The following is a 25,992-nucleotide window of genomic DNA, read 5'->3' as shown; positions in this document are numbered from 1 at the left end:
AGACACCAGAGACCTCAACCTCATTACCACAATCAACAGAACATGTTGGAGCGACAGGTTCATAACCCAGAGACTGCCCATGCTATGGAATAGACTTCCCATACATGTCAAGCAGAGCATCTCACTGGCCCTCTTCAACAGAAGTCTTGATGAGTGGATGGGAAATAGAAAATTCACCCCAGTGGCTTTATTCAACAGAGGCACTGAGAACTAAGGTGGGTGGCACAATGCCAGGGTAATCCTATGGGCTAGACTTGTAAAGACCCCAGGGCCATTAATCTGGTACACATCTATGAACCTATAAGATAGTGGGCTGTGTACACATCAGTTTATAAAGTCCATTGAACATGTGGGAGAAACAGACAAATGTAAATTTTGTAAAACCGAATTGGAAACAGTTGCACACCTCATTGCTGCTTGTGACATACTAATGGCAGAAGGACTGTATACTGAAAGGCATAATAATGTGGCCAGTCTGTTGCACTGGAGATTGTGCAAACAGTACGGTATTGAAGTGGCTGAAAAACACTGGAAATATGAGCCACAAAGCATCATAGAAAATGAAGAAGTCTGCATCACATGGGATCATCTATTACCAACAGTTCAAAAGATAGATGCTAGAAAACCAGATGAAGTGGTCCAAGAAAAGAAGACATGAGTAGCATTGATCATTGAAATTGCCACACCCAGTGACTACCGTGTCTTGCGTACAGAGATACACAAAGTCCTAAAATATCAGGATCTGCGGGCAGAAACGAGAGCAATGTGGAAGAAAGATACCCGGACAGTTCCAATAGTAGTAGGAGCAACAGATCTTATAAAAATGAATTTTCAATTGTATTTAGATATGTTACCAATACATGTAACTCCATACGAATTGCAGAAGGAGTCATTACTGGGTACATTGTGGGTGCTGGGAAAAGCACTTTTGGCAGACATCAAAGAATAGAACAATACTAATTTCATGAACTTTAATCGTACTTTGACTTAGGAATGGGGTCCAGTCTCGTCATGGTATTAGAAACCCAAAAGACTTGGAGAAATTAAAAAAAGCAAACAGCCACTGTCCTAAGACTGAGTACTGTTGTAGCACCTTGCATAATATAGTCTGGGTGCTTCATCATATGTTTTTTCTGGATCCACAGAACACATATAGGCTATGCTGGTAAACAATATCTGTACACATGAATCACAAAGTATCATGGGAACTAAACAAAAAAGAAGCTGTATAACAAAGTTCCATTGTTTTATGAGGGTGCCTTGGTCCTCCAATGTATTGTGGGTTCCAGCGAGGTTAAAAATACGATTAAGACCAACTAGGTAGTTTTTAGAGGAAATAGAGTATATAACAGGTTGCAGCCACATTTTGTTTAAGACTTCTCAAAACATGAAAAGAATGTCTGCGAGTGTGAAGAAAACTTAAAAAAAAACACAAAGAAACTTGTAAATGTGAAATGTTCTTCCAATGTGAGGTTGTCTTAGTAGGTAATGAAATTTGCTTAGAGAATATTAGGGTGATATTGAAAATGGTAACTGTAATACCACAGGACTTGTACACATAGTTCAATGTGATTCTTGTCCCACCTCCTATATTGGGAAAACAGAAAGCTTATTAAAGAAGCATGTATATGAACACTGCTATGATATAGGTACAAAGAACCATAACAATGGACTATTTAAACACGTGGATGAATGTCGAAATTTGTTTTCATTCAGTATTTTAGATTTAGTCTCACGTGACCCAAGAGGAGGAGCATGGGAGACAGAAATAGAATACAGTTAATTATGTTGCCAAATTAACCTTAATGCATTAGTAACACAAGGACTAAATGAACATTTCTGTTAACTCAGTCTTAAAGTTTAGAGTTGTTAAGTTATAACACAATGTAAGGAATGTCTTGTATTTATTTTTAGATTTCCTTTTCTAAGTGTGTATGGTGTAAGCAATGTTTTTAACTGTACTGTTCAATCAGTAACATTAGTTTTTTTTTTATTTGGAGATAATAGATATTTGTTCTTTAAATCATGTGACCTTAGGAGTTATTTAAGGACTACTATTTTTAGTTCTGATGAAGGCCTGTTGACTTTGTAAGGGACAATAGTGCATGTTGCAACTAATTTGGTGCTCAGCTATCTTTTACTATCACTTTTTGTATTACATTTGTTTTTCGAGTTATCCAGCTTCTTTTTTTGCTTGGTTCCAACTCTACTTTGTGATTTACATGGTGTTATGGAATTGTTTTTGTTTTTTGGGGGTATTTTTCCTAACTATGTATATTCCCAGATCTCTTACTACTGGATCGACTCTTAGCAGTAATATAGCTAGGACAAGGCAGGAGGGACAACAACCCCAGGTACAAAGTGTTGGGGGAATCAGCCAGTCTCGATTGCTCTTTAATATAACACCAACTTTTAAAAAATGGCATTGTATTTGCAAAACCTGAGTGCTATTGCACTCCATGTGTGGCCTAAACTGTATGAATTGCTTGCTACATTGTAGTAAACAGTTTGCTACTGTAAAGTAAATGTGCAGACAAGGTATAAGATGTAGCAAGCAGTTTGCTACAGTTTAAAAATATTTTTTAACTAAAAACATGAGCACTGTAGAGTTGCATGTCCTGCTTTTGGCTTATGTTAAGACTGGTGTTAGATTATTTCATTTTCACCTTGTCAGTGGATATGTCCACATGAAAGTACAAACCAGCTGTGACTTATGAGGTAATACATCATACATGGAAGATTGCAGTTCTAATAACAAGTTATGTAGAAAACCTACAGTCTGGCAGCTTTACTGCCTCATATAAGAGGCAAAAAAAAAATGCTTGGAGGCTTCACATTCTCTCAGAGAGTCCATAGATGTTTCCAAAGCTGTGAGGTTGGTTCCTCTGTAGTGGTTCTCTTGGATGAATGGCAGTGCAGCTGCAGTTGTGAACTGAAGAATAAAAGTGTAAGACATCATGCAGTAAAATTCTACTGTTCTACTACATTGACAGTTACCCTAAGTAAATACATTCAGTTGAATAACTGAGTTCTTGTTACTCAAGGAAACACCACGTTTGAGTGCTGTATGATCAGAAGAAAAGGAGTGAAACAACTTTCACTGACTGAAATTTCCTTTTTTTTCTCCACTGTTGTGCAACCTCAGAGTAGGTACATTTAGGTTCAGGGATGTGGAGGTATCCCCCATCTTGGGGAGCATAGGGGCTTGCCCCCCCCCCTGCAAAAAGAACCTACCTTTGAGGTTCAACGAAACTTGTTTCACTTTTTTTTTCTTTGTCAAGTCATTTTGCACTTGATGAAAGAGTTGTCAGTGGATCGACATGCAGTCCAATAATTGATGCTATCATAGAAAACAGAAGATGGAAAAATCACAGCATTATGGATCTTTTGTTTGTAAATTTGAATAATGCATACTAAGAAATGGAATGAAGACTTGCAAAACTCTGGTTTATACATGAGATCTACACCTTTGTGTCTTTATTATATAGCACACAAGTATTTTAATTTTCGAATTTAAGGTTCTGAAATCTAGGGGGTCCCCATCTGCTCTTAGATTTAACAGTTACACCCCTGATGCAAAGAAATTTGTTTAAAGATTTCATTTGCACAATGCAGTGCTGAGAACAGATAAAGTACAATGCATTTTAATAAACTAATGTGCATTTTAATAAATTAGTATTTTGCATAGGTGAAGGAAATACTTTCTGGGCAATAAATCCAGAAAATTGAAAATGTTTATTGTCCCTCCCACAATACAGTGATTCAGGATTTTTGAAAATCATTAAAACTTCTTGTTGAAATACTTTTATGGAAACTGGCAAGTGTACTAATGAATTCTTTCAAAATGTGCAGATGAATTATCCTTTTATGTAGATAATGTAGTGCAGTTCACATGCAAAGGTGACTGGAATGTCTCAGAATCAGTATGCCAGACTATAATAATGATAATTTAAAGTAAGGCAGACAGCCCTTTTAATTGATAAGTACCATGTGATAGTCATCACAACTGTTATATTATTCTAAATAAATCAGCAGTTATCTGTTGTCATCTCCATCAGTAGGTAACTTTTTAATGCAAGTAAGAGTCCAATAATGGCAGAAAAAATATGAATTTAATTGCTTTCATGTTGAGCAATGTATAATATCTGCAGAGTAACACATTTCATTTTTTTCCCTTGGTGAGGCTTTCCTAAGTGTTCTAAATGAATTTATAAATTCAGAAGTCTACAGTGCTATTAATAACTGGATATATTTATCACAATGGTTGAATGCTTATAGTAATAAAAAGTCTGTAGCCAGTCTGTTTATTAATGGAAAGGAAACAAAATGGATAAAGACATCTTTACTGTATTTTTATTGCAACTGATCATCTATTACCTTACATAGAACATGTTTAAAAAGTAGATTAATGAGATAATACTCAGAATAATATCTTTTTAAATGACTTGCTTAAAATGAATTTAACTTCTTAACTCTCAGGTGAGTTTATTTGACAGTATTTCAGGAAGACCAGTGTCTGCATATTCAAGATCATGTTTCCATGTTCAGAGCTACATATGAGTACCCTCTAGTCACAACAGGAGGCAACATTCCCTACTGTGCAACTATTGAATTGAATGCCTTTCAACCTGCTAGTGAAATGGCTAAATCATAACATATTACAATTTTACTTGCACAGTACATACAGCATCTGTGTGAGGAAGAACACAACAGACAAATGCATTAAACAGATATGTTAAACAGGACAAAGCTGATGACAGTGCCTTCATGTCTTTACCACTAAAAAGACCATATGGTAAGACATCACCAATCACCACTCCTATCCCTGTTTTCATCAGTCCTTTTTGTCAAAACATAAGGTAAACAGTTCCTAAAATACGTACTACAGGTATTCAATTTTCTGTGTGTGTGTGTTTGTGCGTGTGTTTGTGCGTGTGCGTGTGTGTGTGCGTGTGTGTGTGTGTGTGTGTGTGTGTGTGTGTGTGTGTGTGTGTGCGTGTGTTTGTGCGTGTGCGTGTGCGTGTGTGTATGTGTGTGTGTGTGTGTGTGTGTGTGTGTGTGTGTGTGTGTGTGTGTGTTTGTGCGTGTGCGTGTGTGTGTGTGTGTGTGTGTGTGTGTGTGTGTGTTGTGATTTAACATGTGTACAGCAGTTACCACTTGTTTGGTTTGCTGCCTGATCAGCAAGGTGATAAAACACATAAGGAACAGCATGTGCAGTAAGGCTGACCTTAATCTACCTGTCACTTCATCAGTTACACAAGTCATCCTGTACATCTACCTTCAGTGTTGTTCACACAGACACCCACATTTCTTAGTGCAGGATGTTTGCTATTCTTTTTTCTCAAGTTTAAACTCTATGTAATGTAACTAAGTTTGTCATGCTGTATAAAATGTTCTTTATTTTAAATAGTATATTTTATATATGGATTTGTTCTGCTGTGACTGCATATTTATATCTTCCCTTATTCCTTCATTAAATAGAATTCTAGATTTTATTGTTCAGTCTTTGTTCAAAGTATGTCAAACATTTTTTATATATTGTAACTATGATGTGCCTGAAAAAGGGCCAAACAAATCCAGTACATTTATCTTATGGAAATAATGAAGCAAATAAATACCGCATGTCTACTGATCTTGTATCCATACTTACCGGCACAAAACAAACCATAACTGTCCTCCAAGTACTAAATTGTTCTGGGTATAACCTTCCAATGTGTATTTCACATATGGATATAAGTTTAGTTGTTATTTTAGAAATAAAAAATAAAAAAACATGTCCTGGGAAACATGAAAAATCATTTTTTTCCTGAAATATATACACAAACCACAAGTGTCTTTACATTAAGCACTTTTTCTCCTTAGATGTGTAATGTGTTTTTCAGTAAATAGGGACTTTTCATGATTCCCAGAACATCGTTTTTTTAACAAAACTGCGTTTTACCTCTGTGTTAGTATTTACTGTGTGAGTTATGTTTTCACTAACAGACTCTATGCTTTTAAAGCCAAAGAGTAAACAGGTCATACACAGTACCTGTAAGTACCAATGCTAATAGAAAAGTCTCAGTTACATAATGCAAATGATCACTTATTGCATTTAAGTTGTGGATGGCATAAGTTGGTAAATTGCACATTTTTTATTAAATAAGTATTGGGCTGCATGCATGTGTTCACCAGTAAGTCAGAACTCCGTGAAGTACTTTTCAGAGAGTGCAGTCAAATCAATTAAATGCATTATTAGCTGTATCTTGTTCTTTTTTCCCTCAGGCCCTTACACTGTGTTCACATTAACTACACTTCATCTACCTCTTAGTTTAAATTAGCATACGTTAGACACATACTGTAAATCTTGCTGGGAATGCATCTTAAACTTAAAAGCAAAGTGAGAAAGAAAAAAAATGGAAACTACCTGGATATAGAAAAGGGAAGGAAAAACGTCATGCTTTTACCAGGAAATGGGTTATCTCCACCATCTTTTATTTTTACTTTGTGGTGAATGTGTTTTTAAACAAAAGGTTCAAACTTTGTTTTCCTAGTCACAACAAAATCATGTAATGTGAGTGGAATTTAGAAACAATGCTTATCAGTGTATATGCCTGATGTTTGTGGAAGAGTAGTATTTAACAACTTTGTCAGTAAGCCACTGTTTATGTATTTAAACGTCTCGAGAGAGAGAGAGAGAGCATTTTTTTTTTCAGTTCTGAACTTGAAGTGGGAGCAGGAGAAAGCATTATCACACGTGATTATTTCTTACCCTCACTATTCTTCCACGTAGTAAAAGGAGTGATTTATTAATGCAAAAACAGTGTAAGTGTTTTTGTCCACTTGCAGTAATGTAATACATACTATGTCTATATCAGAAAGTAAACAACAGATAGTAAACAAATCATTCATTCATGTAAAAGTCACTGGTATTTTATTGTTAGCCTCACAAGGGGAAAAACATGTTGGACTACAATACCATCTTACTGACTCCACTTAACTTGTTGTCGGTAGTATGTCTGTGACATTCACTAGAATTTTAATTACAGTTTTAATGCTTGTGCAGATTATTGATGTAAGATATATTGGCATGTAGCCATTTCACTGTTTTTGCTATTCATTTTCCATTGAAAACTGTCTTATTCAGTGTCATTGTGGAGCAAAAGTTAGGCACACATACAAATAGAGAAAAGAGAATGAGACTGGAAAAAAAAATAAATTTGTACCAAAGATTCTGGGATATCCAAAACATTTTGTAAAGATAAAAGCATACCATGTAGTGTTCCAGAAGTGGAAGGATATTATTATCTCTTCTTTGCGTCTCAAGCATAAGACGTCCAGCATACAGTGCTGGTCTCACTGCCACTGGGCCAACAAGTGCCTCTGGACAGATCGGTGTTGCATTTTCACTTGAAGAAATTCCCACAGAATGGTGATTATTGTCAAAGTTGTTGCTTCAGCATCAGTGACAACAACACAGTTTGCTGGAGGTCTTGGGTTTCAGTTCCAAATGAGAGCTAATAGTATCCTTTCATTTCTTTGATTCTAACAGGGCTTTCTCTGTATGTGTGTGTGTGTTTATAATTTAGCATGTAGTGTTGTGATGCATTCTCCTTCCCTTTACTACACAGTTCAAATCAACTATAATTATCTCTAGGGCTAGTCATTCCATTACCACTGAAAGGAAAGCAATCTGTTTGCACAGTACACCCTCTTCCACATTCCACAAGCTACCCAAGATTGCTTTGTGGTCATAATATGCACTTTATGTCCACTAATCACACATTTATATTCATCCCACTGTTAACGTTCTTCCTTGTTTAACTATTATTAAAAGCCTCCTTCTACTTCATTTCATGGACTGATAACAGAGGAGCCATGCTTGTAAGTTCGTAGGTTATTCAGCCAGGATCCTAAAATTAAGCCTTTTATTCACAAAGGCAGCAGTTCTCCATTTATGATAATTTATGTCTGCACATGTAGTTTTCAGAGTTTTTCTTAACATCAAGCAAATTACTTTCTTTGATATATCTTATTTATCCTGCTATTAAGCAGATGCTCTGCAATGAATCTTTACTCATTCAGTGGGATCACTTGGTGTTTTACTGAACTTATTATACACAGCTGTTTGGCATTTTCCAGCAAGACAATTTCCATTTGATTGGTTGTTTGAGTGGGCATTATGTTGAGTTACCTGCTAAGTTAGACCATTGTACACTGATTTATTGTTTTACTGTTTATGCCCTGTCATTTGTGAAATTTCAAACTTGAAATTATATGATCTGAACTTTTTGTAGATCTTAATTGAAACAAAATAGCATAACTAAACTCATAAGCCTAACTAAACTCATAATTAAATCTCCAGAGGAATACTACTTGACCTAATGTTTTCTTTAAGTTGAACAAAATCCTATTATGCTCTTGGCCTAAGGGAAGAATCACTTTCAAGTTTGATTTCTGAGTGCTTGCATAAAATTATTTAGTAGCTGGAGAATTCTGTTTTTTCCTTCACTTATGGTATTTTTTTGTGTTACCTTCTACTGTACCGATTCATTTTGTCATGTTTTCTATAACACTATACAATTTTGTAGATTTATTTAATTTTTTTTTTTAGATTTTCATTTGTTTATCTGCCAACATAGGTCCTTCTGAGTTCAACCTATAATCCACTGCTGTGGCAATTTAGTCTTATGTCATGAAATTTGTTACACTGGCACAAGGTCTCCATGTTGGCTAAGGAGATAATATAGAGAAAATAGCATAGAAAGGTGAGCCTGTCTGATGCCATGATTTTATTTTAGTGTTTATGATCCTCACAGAAGAGAGATGCACTTTTGTAATGAATAATATTCCTAACTCTCAAATATTGATGTCTGTGATTTATTTTGTTTATTTAAGTAGCTGTTAAGTAGGCTGGTGGGCTGGTCATCATCATCAGACTCTTTTCAGCCATGGCCCCAGCACATTGATGAGCATAAAATGCATGAAGAGTAACACAGTATTTCTCAGCTGGGTGTGTATTTTATGAAGTCTGTATGCCCTTCGTAAGTTGACATGGATTTTCCCTCTCTACCCTAAAGTCCTAGGTGAATTGATGAGCATCACAATTGATACATGAGAAAGTATACAAATATATTTATCCTGCTATGGACTGACTTCCCATCCAGAATTGGTCGTCTTACTTGCTCCCAGACCCAGTTTGCCAGGATAAATATCAGCTCCCCCACAGTAAGATAAGTGAGTGAGTGAGAATGCAGGAATGAATGATCTTTGCAGTAAATAATGCAGAGCTATGCTACATTTCTGACAACAGCAGTTAGCTAAACCATGGCTAAGTACTGCATTTGAATAATGTTGTACAGAAGGAGTTGATCTTCAAATTAGTTGCACGTATTTCATATTGCATCTTAGTACAGCATTCCACTATTTCAGAAGACCATTTTAAATAAACCTACTACTGTATTCCTCCTCCTCCTGTTTGTAAACAGAGGTTTCAGCTGAACAGAGACCATAACAGCATTCAAAGGTTGTCATTTGCAAAATTGGCTTTGCCTGTAATCATATGGTTAGGTTGCAGCACTGTTTTTGGGAGCTGACTTTGTCAGGGAAATGAAGGAAGATGTCTGGCTAAAACTTTAACTTCTGATTTTGTATAGTGGCAAACTTAGACAAAGCATTGCAAGCAACAAGTACCATCAGTTACTACTCCTGCATCTCAAATGTATCTATTACTCAAAAGGTATAAGAGAGTAAATGTGGCTTACCAACAAAAGGAGGCAGTAATGCAACAAACTGTGTCCACGGTTAGGAACAAGATCTGCTTTGATTCAAATTGTCTATCCAAACTGTCATGTCTTGACCAGCCAGTTCTGAACTTCTTTTAATTAAATAATTCCATTTAATTTGTGTGCTAAAACATAGCACATCATATTGTCCCCCCGAAAACAAAAGAAATGTATGAATAAATGAACTGCCAGCAGTGATTTTCCAGTTTAACTGCATATTACATGCTCTTACACTTCCTGCTGAATTCTTGGAGTCATCAACAGGCAAGTTTCAGTAAATTCGTTTTCTCCTCTCGCTAATAAAGCAGTATAAAGTGATCAATAATCCTTTGCCTAGTAGTATCGGATATCTGTGAAGTACTTCAAAGTGGCATGGTTGCCACATTGGACCAGATCCCAAATATTTGCTGTCAGTAAAAGTCACCTAATCAAGTGCAAGCCTCTTCCAATTCCAAAAACCTTGTTCTCAGTATAAGTGACTTATTCAGGTGTAAGACCGACCTATACAGCAGGCTGACTCTACAGTAATTCACTTAGACTGACACCAACTCTTTCAGAGTCTGGCCTCTGGTGTAAACCTGTGAGTAGATCAGCCTTACACCGGAGTTAGTCATTTGCACCAAGATCAAGTCTTTTGGAATCAGGGCAGGCTTACACTGGAGTACATCTTTTACACTGAGAGCAAATCTTTGGAAACTGACCCCCAGTGTCTTTGGTGACATTATTACCAAGACAAACACACACACACACACACACACACACACACACACACATATTTTAAAACAAACCAGTTAGAAATACTCATATTGCTTCCATGACTGAAATGCTGTTTATGAAAATGGAAGACTGACATGGGCTGTTACAATAGAAATTTTGCCTACCTGATTCAGAAGAAAAAAAAGCTAAACAATGTAAAAATTAAAGTGAAAGGTGGCCTGCATCTTTCATGCTCTGTGGACACAGAGTATGCATAGGTTCAAAGGTAAGTACTAGGCTAGATGTAGGTTTAAAGGTAAGTATTGGCCAGATGCCTTTGTCGGCCATTTTAAGCCTATTTCCCTCAAAGGTGAGAATCAAGCCCTGTATCTTGTGTTTGCAAATTAAACATATTCACTATTATGCAAAACGTTCCCACCTTTTCAAAACACTTCTGACCTAAATCAACTTCCTAAAGATTAAATTCAGTCATGTTAAAATGAGAAACATTAAAATAGAAGTATAAGAAAATATTATCCACAACTACCCAGTCAGAAAATGACAAGCCAAATGGACCCAGGTCTAGCTATTTGAACTTGCTAGAATCATTAACTAAATTACAAAAGTAACAAGTCTTCACATAACCCTCATTACAATACTAAAACACATTAAAAACAAACCACCAGCAGAAAAAAATAAAATAAAATAGATACATAAATAAATAAAAATAAAAATCACCTCAGTACTAAAGTAAAAAAAAAATCCAGCTAGAAAAAAATTCCTATTGTAGAAGTCAGCACAGGCTTCCAAAAGCACTAGTTAGAAGTCAGTGGTAGAAAATACTCATAATATTAAAAATCAAAGAAAAAATAGTAAATGGAATTTATGGGGGTTCTAATTTGTGTGATAATACATGCCATATATTGTAGGATTAAAGAACATTACTCATGTCCTGAAACACATTCCCAATGTATCAATTAATTTATGCCTTACTTCATATTTATCCTAACATTAGTCCCCACACAAAGGGCACGATTAAACAGGTGTACTTTGCATGTAAAGTATTTTATTTTATCTGCACACTTAGTATATTATCATAAAACATTGTATTGTGTTTATCTACCCACTTGATGCATCATCATAAAACATCTGCAGTCTTAGTGCATTATATTTTATTTACCTACTTAATGCATCATCAAAGCTATTAAAATTCTCTAAGCATACCATATTTACAGTAATCATTAAAAACTAAATGAATATCTGTATACTGTGCTCAGTACTTTGAAATCAGAGTAGGTGAAAGGGGTGACTACCTAGGAACAAGCTGTTAAGGAGTGTGATTGGTAGGTGGCAGTGGTGTGCAAGTACAATACTAGAGTTCATTTATAAAGCTGTGAAGGTATCATGACCTCATACATGAATGTCAGTGGCACGGCGTATAGCATTGCCAACTCCCAGCAAGAGGCTCTCCAGTTCAAATCTCGGTAGGGATGCCTTCTGTGCAGAGTATGCATGTCCTCCCTGTGTTCACGTGGGTTTCCTCTAGGTGTTCCAGTTTCCTCCCACATTCCAATGATATACAGTAGGTGGACTGGACATTCTTATGTGAATGTGCATGGATGCGTGTAGTACAGAAGAACAGCCGTGGCAGGGATAGCCACCCTGTAGTGAGAACCTTGGCTGTAGATGACTGTCACTGTTAAAGTGACACCCCAACCCCTTGTGTAAAAATGGGATAAGGGGTTGTGGATAGATGGATACAATGCAAATACAGCATTTGTGGTCATAATGAAGCACAGTGTTAGTAAATATAGCAAGCTGCTTCTTACAGTTACAGGAGCTCAGAAGAGATGCCTATATTTCACACTCGCTTTATTATTTTTATTTTATTTTATTTTATTTATTTATTTATTTATTTCTGTTCCTCTAATTTGAGTTGAAGGAGGTGGGCAGTGTGAGGAACTGTACAGGGTGCCAGATAACCCAACTATGGTCCTGATTGAAATTAACACATTCCAGAAACATTGCTCACAGAAAACCTCCTTGCAGACCCAGTCTGTACTTAGTTTATCAGTAATCTAAATAAAAAAAAAAACACTGATGCATTTCCATTTTTATACAATATAAAAAAACATTTACTGTGTAAAGCTCATACACAAAATTCATTCATCCCATAAAAAGGGTTTGCCTAAACCAGTCTACTAAAAATTAAATTCACTTTTAATTTCTTGCATAATAATGATAATTGTGATGCCCCACCACTGGCCCAATAGTCAAGGAGACTCAATCCTCACCACTGGCAACAGTGGGGGATGTACACACTGGGAAGGATGACAAGTACACACACAGTAAAGTGCAATTTCCCTTAAGAGCCCACAGAGACCACAGTCATTCTGGGGCTGGTTTCTCCAGACCCTCAGTAAGACTCTCCAGTGGCACAGGTATAGAGTTGAGATCTCAGCTGAGTGGCCAGGCCAAGACCCCCGGCACCCTCTCTGTCCAACCAGTGCTTCATGTCCCTTCCCAAGTAGCTGACACACACACTCTTTGAGGTTTGAGTTATACGCAAACATACACACCTGGGAAAGGCTGGCACAAGTTTACTTGCTATGCCCCCTTTTGCCCAGACTGTAAGGTAGTTTGGACTGCCACCAGCCACTTCTTATCAGCTACTTTAAGGCCCTTAACAAAGGATGTCCAATCTTACTGTGTAATGCTACTGTTAATACAAATGGTAATTTGACTAACAGCAAGGCTATTAGGAGGGACCTGCAGAGTTTCCAAATAGATATGCAAGTACACTAAGAGCTTAAATATCTCTAGACAGACCATCCACAATTGAAAGGTTTAAATATATTTAATAATAAATAATAAAAGAACAAGAAAGTACTCAGTAAATAGATACAGTTACTTCAGAGTTCAAAATCACAGAGAATATTTAAATCAACATTGCAGTGCAGTCTCAAATAAATTAAAGAATGATGTAAATTAAGCTCAGCTCTATTCCTAACTATATCTAAAATAAATTTCTGTACCCTAGTTAACTTAGTTATAGAACAACAAGCCAGATGTGGTGAGTGGATGTTCTTGTCAGGTCAAAGACGAAATACAAAATGCCCAGTCTCTCTCAGAGAGGTCTTGAATTAATATCTCAAATTTTGCAGCATGACATCACTTCTTGTCATCTGACTATCCCAGGTGAAAACCCCCCCTGCAGCTGGTAGCATTTAGCATTTGTCTGTGAAAATATATAAACAAGGACTTCATTTACATCTAGGGCAAATGGTGGAAGTTGTAAAATAATTTACATTCCTCCACACGTAAAGACAATACAAAAAACTTCTAGTTCTAGACATTATGTCTCTTGTTGCACTGAAACTGAAAGATAACATCTCTTTTATTATGTGGTTATAAAGTAATTTAAGTTTTCAGCTATTCTTCTAAAGTTAACTTCTTGTGTTTCAGTCCCCATTGTTAAAATACATATACATCTAAACAGTTACAATAGTGTATATACATTTCTGCTCGGTATTTTACCGAATATCTCTTCCGCACATGTCTGTACAATATGACATACAGTTCTAATACAGTTGTAACACAAGCAATTACATCATGCTGATATTCACAAATGACACACAACCACTTACAGCCAGTTCAAGTATCTGGAATTTTGTATCTCCTTCTGTCACACTTCTATATAAATCATGTTAATACTCAAATGACATATAATTAATCTACAGAATTACAGATAACTCCGCTGGCAGTATCTCCTTTTGTTACAATAATAAAAGAATAACTTCTACAAATGAAATTCATTCTTAATAGAATAAAAAATAAAAGATATAAAATAAAGTAAAACACTAACTGCAGCTAGCTGAATATAAAACTGTGTTACTGGCAGAATGGATCTGATTCATGCTATCTAAATTAACCAAAAACAAATTAACTAAAACTCATACCTAAACTCTATACCTAAGAACTCCTAACATAAATGGCACTAAACTACTAAAAACATCAAAGTATGAATTTATATTAGAAAAATAAATTAAAATAAAGTTTTCCTGTAAGGTACAGTAGAAAAAACATCACTCACGAAGTACTCCATTCGTAACACCCTACACAAAACAACTTTAAGGCATATTCAGAAAACAGCCAATTAAAGTATCCTATTGCAGTCAATGGATAGCACTACTCCAGCTTAGAAAGGTACTGATAAAAGTGAATGCAATATGTGGATGTCTTGTTTATGCAGTACACTGACTTTATGGGCCCGATTCCTAAAGACTTAACTTTCAGTGTAACTGACTACTACCACTGAAAGTAGGTGTTTTGGAATCTAGTCCCCACAGTAAGCTTGTTTATAGATGGGCCTTACTCCAAAGTAAGTCGCTTACACTGACGGCAGGTCTTTCAGAATCAGTGCAGAATTGCTGTGAGAACAAGACTTTTGGAATCTAGCCCTATGATTTGTAACCTCATCACTTGTCACAAAACTCTTTCCCAAAACATTTAGTACAAGGTATTTCTTGTCTCATGCACCAGATCCTTTTCATAACCCATATTTAAAGATGTCACCAACTTGCACAAACTCATTCTTGCTCTCTCTTCTCTCTGGATAATATCACTATAATCTCTGTTCTTTCCTCATCTTTCCTTTAAACAAATCCTCCATCACTATTCTCTATAAATTACTGGCCGATGTATAGGGGTTAATATAACATTGTATCTGGGTGGGGATTTCTTAAAAGTAAAGCAAAGATAACTTAAAAAAACAAAGTAACCACAATGATATTAGTGCTGACCTGACTCAACTAAAAAAAAAAAAAACAATAAATTCCAAAGAAACAGAAGCAGTAATACTCACAATCCGTTTATTCACCAACTCAGTTAAGTGCTTTCTTTAAAAAAGGCAACTTCAGCAATTAGTTACATTGTCCATTAAGCCACTTTAAATAGCAAACCAAAACAGTCATGTGATTATACCCAACCAGTGACATAGAAAGAAAAAAATTACGTTTTAATTAACTGTTCAAAAATAGCTTAAGTTAAACTTTTATATATGTTTACTCCTTAAATTACATATATTAAGTTTCATTGAAACCAGGATGGACATTTACCTCAAGTTGTATTTGCCATTTGACCTGTGTTATTTATAAATAAAACTTCAGCATCACCGCCTTTAAAGATATCTGTAGTCTGTTCAATTGCACTGAATACAAACATTTTAAAACACTGCTAACAACTAAGTGCTTATATAAAACGTTGTTGGTGCCTTCTACCTGTATCATATATAAATCTTGTCTAATATGGTCAGGAAGTTTAAGTTAGGTTTTCTTTGTGTTACCAATGTAAAAACAAGAACAAAGCACTCACCAAGCAGAATACACTACATAGGTAGTTAATCAGTTAAAGTTACCCTCTATTGAGACAGTCTTATGGTGTTTCATAAATGAATGTATACTTTATACATGTGCCACATTTAACCATTCCAGTAGGTTTGCTTAAAAGACTGTTTTCCACACTAGCACAAACTTTGTTCATACCTTGTTTCAATAACTCCTTCAAATTTTGCACTGTCTTACCAATGAAAGAGGATGGGAATCAACCCTTTCAACCAACTCTGAATACCCAAGAATAACTTTCCAGTTATCCCTGAATATGTTATTAACTCTGGTATAACCAAAACTGTGCATCGCAGGAAAAGCTAAAGTAAAATGTTCTTTTGATGCATTATTTACAGACTTATAATCAGCCTTACACAAATTATTTTTACATAAGAACACTAAATAGAATCCAAATTTATGAATTATTTTCCCATCAAAAGTTTCATTATATCCTCTGTCTTGAAAAAGCTCAATTGATTCAACTACTTCCTTTTCAAATGTCATCAGAACTAAGTCTGGATAAACAAATAGCCTGCCCTCTTATTACATTATCTTTCTCTTATAAAGCATGTGCACTAGTGGCATGTATATTATTATTCATAGAATTTATCTTTCTGTAAATTTTCAAATGTCCATGTATTTTCATTATATGTAATGTTAAGATCTAAAAAGTTAATGTGCACTCAATTCACAACAAAAGTAAAATATGGAAAAGGACAACTATTTTACACTTCTGCGGTGTAACTTTTGCATCATTTGAATTTTCTTCAATAATAATAAAAAAAAAAAATCAATAAGACACCAATACTTTTTAAAACAGATATAACTTGCAAACCCATGGGAAAAGGAGGGCTCGCCATCACATCTTCCTTTTGTATGAAATTATTGTTCAAATATATGCCATTAAATGTATTTACTGATATTTCTCATACACAGGTATAAGCTTGGATCGGATCCATGTTGCTGGCTTTGCTTAAAATGTATGGGGCACACATTTGCTTTGCCACCCTCCACCTCTCCTTTCCATTCTGCTTTCTAAAGGTGTATGTAGGAGATTATATGTCCAGCACCCAATAGCATACCCCCAGCACCCTGTAGTATACCCTGATATTCCTACATCCTTTCTGGAATTGTATTTCTGTAATGGTTGGTGTCTTGATTGTATGGCCAGCAGACTGGAAAGCTAATGGTCACAACACTCACTCCAACATTCTGACACCAACATTTACCTTAAATGCAGTCACCTGTAGAACTAGTACTCTTGTTTCTATGACATCAAATGCTATTTCTTTTTATTACATTTATCTCTGGGACATAAGGGGTGGTTCAAATTTCAGATTTTGTAGGCTGAATTGAATGCCAAGACTGCTTTCAGTCTCTCAGCATGAAGAGAAGTTCTGCAAATACCAAGATATTGTATTTATCATTAGTAGCTGAAGTGCATGCAACCCGATTATGCCCAGCAGCAGATAACATATACATGTTCATGTGTATATAAAAGTGGCACTGTAATGGACAGGCCCACATCCCATATGATTCACTGGACCTTAAAATTACCTTCCAATTAAAGCTTCAGAAACAGGTGCCTCAGCATATGTTTCCGTAACAGCTTTTATCCAGCTTTGCAAAGAATGTCTGCTTCTTTGACAGAAACTCTCTCTGTAAATCTAGTGATTGTGACAGCACTTTTAAGAAGGCTGGTCAGTTGTCGACAAAATAAAAACCCCTTAACTTGACATTTACCTTCTGCTTGCTGTAGGATTAAAATAAGCAAGCACTGATGGTGAAATAGCTGCCCACATTTCTAGCAAACTTGAAATCTGACCAGCAAAATGACCTTAATTTCTGGCATTTGGCTTGAGCCATACTTAGGCAGAGAATATAGCCCTCTTAAACAACTATGGATAATTTTGCTATCCTGTAGTACTGGCAAATAGTTCTACATTTCCTACATGGTTTCTGCTAACATCAGTGATCATTAGTTAGTGCTAATACGTATAGTGCTTACGGCTTAATAGATTTAAGTTGGCATCTGACCCATGAGGCTGTTTGCAAAATATTTTATCATCTTGATTTAATGACATCATTGCAGACTTTTAGAAATATTGTTTTGTTTTAGAGTTAACTGGCTCTGTATAGAGTTTCTGAACATTGTTATAATCTGTTCTTTTATCCCAGCCCTTTTATCATCTACAGTAGCAGTTTTATGATTGTGCATCATGTAAATTGAAATAACTAATAAAACATTTTACAAAGGGTAGAATTACGTACTTCCAATTACAAATATTTAATGTGTAAAACAATTTAACTGCAGCAAAATGTAAATTCCTGAAATAACTGCTACTGACTGCATTTGACGTTTTTCATAAAATGTGATATTACATTATATGTCTCACTAGGGCAGTTAAACAGTAGGGACTAGGTCTGAGTTCCAGTCTAGTGAGCTTTAACTTGCTCATGCATAAACAGCCCACATTTCATTATGATACAAAACTGAACTTAATGCTGAGAGATGATTATTTAATGCATATTTTCACAGAGTATAACTTGATTTGTGTGCCAACTAACAAAGACTTCTTCTAGGTAATATCTCCTTTTTGATATAACAGACATTAGGGAAGCACCATATACGGCTACATTCTTGATGTCTTTGCATTTTGCTTTTAAATAATATGTTTATATTTTATGTTCTAGGCTTCCAGGGCCATCAAGGGTGCCCGCTGCAGGCAGCAGTACCAAGGCCCAAGGAGCGGCGAACTTAAACAGGAGAAGTCAGAGCTTCAACAGCATTGACAAGAACAAGCCTCCACAGTATGCAGCCAGCAATGAAAAAGGTAAATGATAAAATTGTGTGTCCATGCGCCTCGTTACTGACAGATTTCTTAATGAATGCATTTGTGTTTTGGATTCTATTAGTTTCCTTTACACAATATTTTGTTTATGTATAACCAGCACAGTGTTGCTAAGACTGTTGGGTAGACAGTATCGTTTACATAAGAAAGGTACACAAAACAGATTTTATTTTCTGATGCGAATTAGGAACAAAAATAACTTGCTTTCAGAAATCTGTCATGCGCATTTTGGGACTGATAGGACTCAAAGCTGTTATTTAAATTTTTGTAGATCATTACCCTGAGAGATCTGTTTTGCAGTGTCTTGTAAAATGACTTCAAAAATATGCAACCACCTTCAAAACCCAATTAAAATCCTACCTATACACCAACCACTCTGCAAAGGTCCTCCCTGAACTCCCCATCCTTCTGAAAGAGGGTACCCCCTATGCTTTAGTCAAACACAAGATACTGTAGTACACCCTCTCTCTTTGTACATACTGTAATTATTGTTTGTATGCCTATACTATACTAAAATTCTGCATGTCTATAAAGTGTGAGAACACATGACTGTACTTATCTCTGTAATATTACCATGTTAACCTTCTACAATGGTACCTTGATTGTTATTATGTATATTGTTCATACCCTGTAGTTTTATTCTGGAGCTTTTCTCCCCAGGACTCTGCTGAAAACGGATACTAGCTGTCCAGCCGGACCATCCTGGTAAACAAATGTTAAACAAAACATAAAAAAATAAAATAATTAAAAAAGGGAGATGAAGAAGAAGATGCATATTTAATTAATCCTAGTATATACAGATACTTATTTGTGATGATGTTTTTAAAGATATTGCTCAACATCTCCAAACTGCTTGCCAGTCAGAGATGTATTTCTGTGTAATACGAGTTTGTTTTGCAGTCAGTTTATTAATTCATTATATCAGAAATGCAAATGATTTAAGGAGTAAGATTTACAAACTGAATTAGCAAATGGCCACAGCTCGGTAATAGGAGGCCGTTTCATCCAGCCAAAAATAAACAAATGAGTAGTCACTGAATATTTGTATTTCAAGTTTTGGTTGAATGACTAAAGTTGGGAAGCAGCTAAATCCTCAAAGTTTGACATATATTTCAAGCTGTTTTGTTTTTCCTGGTGAATTAATAAAACTGCTGTCCTCAAAAGTGACATTGTGTAAAGAAAACAGCTGTTCAATTTTTAAATGTACCATGAAGTGAAAATTGTGAGCTGCAGTACTTAAAACAAAGCAAGTACTAAAGAGTCAAATGAATGCTAAACTGAAACCAAGCACTTGATGTTGTGGCTAGTCCTTTATTTTGCCAAAGCCATAATTTGGGAAGGAAAGTTGTATTAATTCAGGTAATAATATAAGCAAGCAGCTACCTTGTCAGACATAGTTAATAATGAATTTAAATTACTAATCTGTTTACCTTGTATCCTATACTGGGCTGTTCTCCTTTTATTAGAAAATGCTAAACTCAATCCATTGTGTTTATTTGCATTGTTTTAAAATGCTTTTATAGACTGGATAATTTTTCTTCCTCACAGATTGTGAAGTCCTCACTAATTCGTCTCCTCAAAAGTAGTTATTCCATGTTCCATGGATATCTGTTTTCATAGTGTAGTATCTCATGTGTGACTTTCATAGCTGGACCCTTGTCCTATGACTTGTGCAAACTGTGTTGCAGCTTTTAGTCATGAAAGATAGTGACCAAGATTCAGAAACAGGCCTTGCCATAAGTGGTAAGACTGTGGTAATTGAGGTCTTTTAGTGTGATGGGGAAACCAGCACTTCTGAGATGTATTAGCTGCTATGAGGAAAATCCATGATACTGGCAAATTTGCATGTCTTTGAATTATTCAGTGATTACTGCAAGGAATAACGAGCCCTTTCTTCTGCAGCAATCACCACTAAAGTTTGATGCATCCCGTTAGCACAGGCATGCAAATCATTCAAGCTACAGCACACATTTAAACAAACACAGACACAGACACACGCGCACACGCCTACCACAGGCATGTACACCCTCTCTCACCTCACACTAATGATACCTCTGCATATACTCACACATGCAGCCAGACACATGCACACACAAGCACACACACCCCTATACTACCTGTCTGCAAAATCCCTTGGCACTCACTTCTAATATGATCTCACCTATTGAAAGTATTTGGCGAATGTGAGCTTTTAGGCAGGTTAATTAACACAGATGACAGTGATGATTTATGTAGCAAGTGGATCTGTGAATCACATGGCTGCATAAAGCACTTATCTCAGGCACAGCTGCAGGAGAACATAGGCTAATTAGCTTGTGTTGCTCCTCAGAATGCTTCATTCTCATTTGCAATAGACCAGAGAGACAACCTACCACAATGCTGTATCTCTTTGAGGTAAAGCACTGCATTGTATCCGAATTAGCAATGGCTACTGCCAGTGGTAAAAGGGACTTAACGCTGTTGGTAATGTTTCCAAACCCAAGGACTGTCTCTAATAAGTTAAATTTAAAATAAATATGAACAGCAGTTGTGAGAATAAAGATGGTGTTTACGTCTTGTGCCTTACTTTTTGTCTGCCCACCATTCAGTTAGTGTAATTCCTTTTATAGCAGTTCTGCTAGTGTCTGACTATATATAGGCAGTAGGCCATCTTTGTGTTTGCTGGGAAAATGTTCTTAATTGCAAATGTGCCTTCCATTTGATGGAGATTGCTGAAGAAATCCCCTAAACTCTTGATTATATTAGTAAAAGTGAGATAAAGGAAAAAGAATGATAAAGTCTGTGGTTATCTTTAGTAAAATGATTTATCTATCAATTTGTGTTGTGGGTTATTAATATATTCACATGTCACATGCTCATACTTAACTTGTTGAGCAAGCAAAGTACATTTTGTACACCTATCCTGACTTTCAGCATTGTATACTCAGTAGTGGTTTACTGTAAGCACTAACCTGGGCCACAGCCACAGGTAGCTGTCAATATAGGGCAGCATGGCTCTTACCTTTTTCATCTCATGAGGAACAGCACAAGGATGTGTAATGATAAATTTGTTGGTGTATACCCTCTGGAGATCATTGAAGATAATAGGAGATCACTAAAAGGGACAGAGTACTTTCTTTCATGAAGGGTAGGAACAATACAGTTCCTTTGTCCATCTGTAAACCTCCATATTAGCTCAAAATAAAGATAGGTGTCCATCAAAAGAAATACTATATAGATGCAAAGTCTTCAAGAGGTCTTAGAACATGTAGCCTTCATACAGCTTTCCTGATTATCACAGATGAGCCACATTTGTAGAATAGTAGTTGTCAGAGTTCATCCCTGTCTGGGAGAGACACCACTCAAGAAAAGTTATCATTGGCTACCATAAGAGCAGCCTACCTGATGGATTTGTCTGGGCCATCCCACTGTATCCATTTCTAGCAGACAAGCTGGTCTATCAGGAGCCCTTAGCATGGTCTGTCCTTATAGCTTATATCTAATATATTTGTTCAAAAGGGGGAATGTGGATAGTATTCTTCTGTCAAATTTTTCTTGACCCTAAGAAGTTGAAACTGAACTTTGCTCAGTTCCAGAGCTGAGCAAATTAAATTTTAACATTGGTTTTGTGAAGCTTTGCATGGTTAGTCTTCAGGTCTATATTATGTTGTTGTGCTTGCTATCAGTAGATATGACTACTGCCTATTACCACATTGTTTGAGAGCCAAACACTCCTGAGATTTGCTTGGTATAGTACTTTCAGTTGGTGGTGGTACTGTTTGGCCTTTAGCCTAATTCCATCCTTTATATATTGTGTTCTTCATACCAGATAACGTTCAGTGATATAATCTTTTTATATTCCACTATTTGAATGATTGTTCGCATATGGGATTCCCTGGGAAGTTGCACTCTGCCAGGCTGTGCCTTGGCTGCTGTGACTTTGTGTTACCTTCATGATGAAGAATTCCTCCTGCTCCTGGTGCTGTATTTTCCTTTTATAGGGACACTGTTGTACTCTGTCCATGACTGTAACGTCATCAACCAAGATGGACCTGAAGAGCTCAGTGATCAATTTTGGAATGTTAAAGAGACAAATTCGGACGTGATGTCAACTTGTTGTCTCTTAGTCCTGGGATGCTGAGCAACCCTGAACCATACTGGCCTTCACCAGATAAAGATTAAATCTGATGATCTGAAAGCTTAGGAAACATACCTGAAGCTCATTTGTTCTAGAAATATTGGCTATTTAGGAAATGTGTGTGTATGTGTATGTGTGTGTGTGTGTGTGTGTGTGTGTGTGTGTGTGTGTGTGTGTGTGTGTGCACTTGTTCATTCCAGCATATGAGTGTGTGTACATATACCCACAAGCATTTTTGCTTTTGCACATATTTTGTATGTGTGCATGCATATGTGTTAGGGGTTTACACATTTAACCTCTCTGTGAGAAGTGTCAAAGTCAATCACAGAGGTCATCTTCTTGGTGGCCATATGCTAGAGATATCCAGTGTCTTGTAAACTTTCTCAGCTACAGCTCAATGCAGTTCTGGTAATGAACCTTCAAAAGGAAGGATTTTGAAACCATCTTCGTTTGGATATCTACATGCATACTTTTCTCACAACAAATCAAATAAAAATGGGTACAGATGCATTCTCAACAGAGTGGGAATGGAATTGTACATGTTTTCTTCCACATTCCTCACTTAGTGATAGCATTTCCCTTGGAAAGGTCAAAATTTAATCTCTTTAGCCTGTAATGGCCCATAAAGGCCCAGGTACAGACCATTTAAATGTTAGGCTCTTCCAGAGATTAATCTTGCCCAAGATGTCAAGAATCCCATTTATGAAGCAGAAAATCAGGCTCCACATCAAAGCAGGTGTGTTGCAGTAATTCACACATGAGTTCTTCCTTGGGTGATATTGAAAGAAGTCTTCTGTAGGACTGTCAACATAGCCAAAATGTAAAAATGTCTTTCTGGGCTGAGAGGTATCCATTTCCTCCTGACTGGGAAAATATCTAGCTTGCCTAACCATTCTTAGTCTGTTGTTCAGTCAAGGTATCTACTGTTTTGCCATCAAGGTATTATTTAATAGAGGCCAAGACTTTGCCCTAGACTAGACTAGTAAACAATTCCTGAAGAAGAACCTTTAAAACTGGCATTTACTTGGTGGCCATATGCTAGAGATCTATCCAGTGTCTTGCAAACTGTCTGAGAAAAAGCACAGTGCAGTTCTAGTAATTGACCTTCAAAAGAAAACAAATTTCAAACCATCTTCCTTTGGATGTCAAAGGATCTCTTATTACCTGTTCTGTATTAAGGGGGCTGCCGCCTATGTGGTAATTAGTGGGTGTTTTGTTTTTCCCAAATGGGATGACTATGCATTTTTTGGCATTTAGCTTGAGGCCATGACTTTGACACCAGGTGTCTGTCTCAGTAAGGCCTTTTTGAAGGATGTCTGTGTCAGCCGGAGAGTCAGTTATGGCTCCCAGTTTGCAGTCATCGGCAAACATGGTTAGCCATAGTCCTCCTGTGTTTGCCTGTAATTCTGAGAAATATATGCCGAACAGTAGGGGTCCCAGAACCGAGCCTTGTGGGACACCACTTGTGACTGGTTTAGAGTCGGACCTGGAGCCTGCTATTCTTACCGTGTGAGTTCTGTCTGTAAGCCAGTTGGCAACCCATCTTGTGATGTAGGGGTTTATGTTCAGGCTGGTGAGTTTTTCTATAATACACAAGTGAGGAATGGTGTTGAACGCCTTGGTGAGGTCAAGGTAGGCTGTGTGAACCACCTTTCCCTCATCTATGGCCTTGGTGACTGTCTTGAAGAAGTCAACCAGGTTTAGTAGGCATGACCTGCCCTTAACAAAGCCGAACTGGGTCAGGTCAAGTGTTTGGAGGTTCCCAATGTCTTTGTTAATGAGTTCCATGATGATGCGCTCCATAGCCTTGCAGACCAGGCTAGTCAGGCTTATGGGGCGATAGTTACCAGGGTCAGTTGTGGCCCCTCCTTTGTGGAGCAGAATAACTGTTGATGAGCACCATTCTATGGGCACTATGAGGCTGTGGTTGAACAGCGTGTTTAGGTGGGGGATTAGTTCATTCTGTAGTTCATACAAGACGCAGCCTGGGACACCATCTGGCCCCATTGATGCTGTGTTTTTGGCTTTTGAAAGGGCTGTTTTCACCTGTGCTTCTGTGATTTCCAGGACACTACACTTTTCCGCTATTGTTGTGGACCCTTTTGAAGGTAAGAGGGAGGTGAAGTTTGCACTGAATCTATCTGCCAGGATGTTGGCAATATCAGTAGGTTCAGTATATTTTGTGCTATTTTGCACTAGCTCAGAGCATATCTGCGAGTTGCCACTTAGATTCTTGACATAGCTAAAGAAGGCTTTGGGGTTATCCTTCGAATCCTTGGCTATTTTTCTTTCAAAGTTAGCCTTGGATGATTTTATGAGGGACCTTAGTTTCTTACTGATACTGATCAGGGATGTCTTTCCTTCTTGGGATTTGCTTTTTTTCTGAACTAGTTTCCTCCTTTTGTTGTATAACCTGTTTATGGCAGGGGTCCACCAGACTGGTTTCCTTTTCTTAGGGGAGTGAGTCTTGGTTTTGCTAGAGATGGCATGATCCATGCATCCTTGTAGGTGCTCATAGAGTGCAATTGTAAAGGATTCTGTATCTTGGGCAGTGTTATCCTTTAGCATGGGGGCTGTGAAACTTACCACCTCTACCTTAAGTAAGGTGAAGTTTGCTTTAGAAAAGTTTTTCACTGTGATTTCCTTGGTTGGGGGTGGTGGTGGGGTGTGGACATCCAGGGTGATTAGTTTATGGTCTGATCTAACCAGTGATGGGATGACCTCCGGTACGGAACACCTGTCGCCCATGTTGGTGATGACCAGGTCCAACATGTTGTGGCCTCTGGTAGGGGAGTTTACCAGCTGATCCAGGGCATTTGAGTTGATAAATTCCAGGAAGTGCTGAGCCTGGGAGTTTGTACTCAAGTAGTTTTCCCAGTTAATGGTAGGGTAATTGAAATTGCCCAATATCAGGGTGTTCGGTAGGACCTTCATGTTTTCCAGTGTCTCCAGAAAGGCAGAGTGGTGGTCCTGGGTCATGGAGGGTGATGTGTAGTAGGCCACAATTTGCATTGCAGATTTGCCAGATGTTAGTTGCACATGGATGATCTCAGAGATATCATGCTGCACCACTAACCTGGAGGTGTGGGTATCCTTGATGAATATGGATACACCCCCTCCTTTTGTGTTTGTGTTCTGTGGCCAAAATGTGTGGTATGAGTTGTAGCCCAGTAGTGCTG

At 37.0% G+C, this 25,992-nt stretch overlaps 1 protein-coding gene across 5 annotated transcripts in view; it reads left to right on the top strand.

The window, feature by feature from the left end:
- Positions 1 to 25,992, top strand: part of NAV3 (neuron navigator 3) — a 1,719,037-nt gene that overhangs the window by 924,348 nt on the left and 768,697 nt on the right. For all 5 annotated transcript variants that reach the window (XM_044088077.1, XM_044088075.1, XM_044088074.1 and 2 more), the window contains one exon: positions 18,539 to 18,678. In XM_044088077.1, coding sequence (XP_043944012.1) covers positions 18,539 to 18,678 — 140 coding nt within the window. The remainder of the gene's footprint in view (positions 1 to 18,538; positions 18,679 to 25,992) is intronic.

The sequence above is a fragment of the Protopterus annectens genome, chromosome 11.part0 (assembly GCF_019279795.1).
Source record: "Protopterus annectens isolate FY-2018-M chromosome 11.part0, PAN1.0, whole genome shotgun sequence".
NCBI classification, from domain to species: Eukaryota; Metazoa; Chordata; order Ceratodontiformes; family Protopteridae; genus Protopterus; species Protopterus annectens.
The sequence above is the reverse complement of the archived record's forward strand: the minus strand, read 5'-3'. Positions and strand labels throughout refer to the sequence as shown.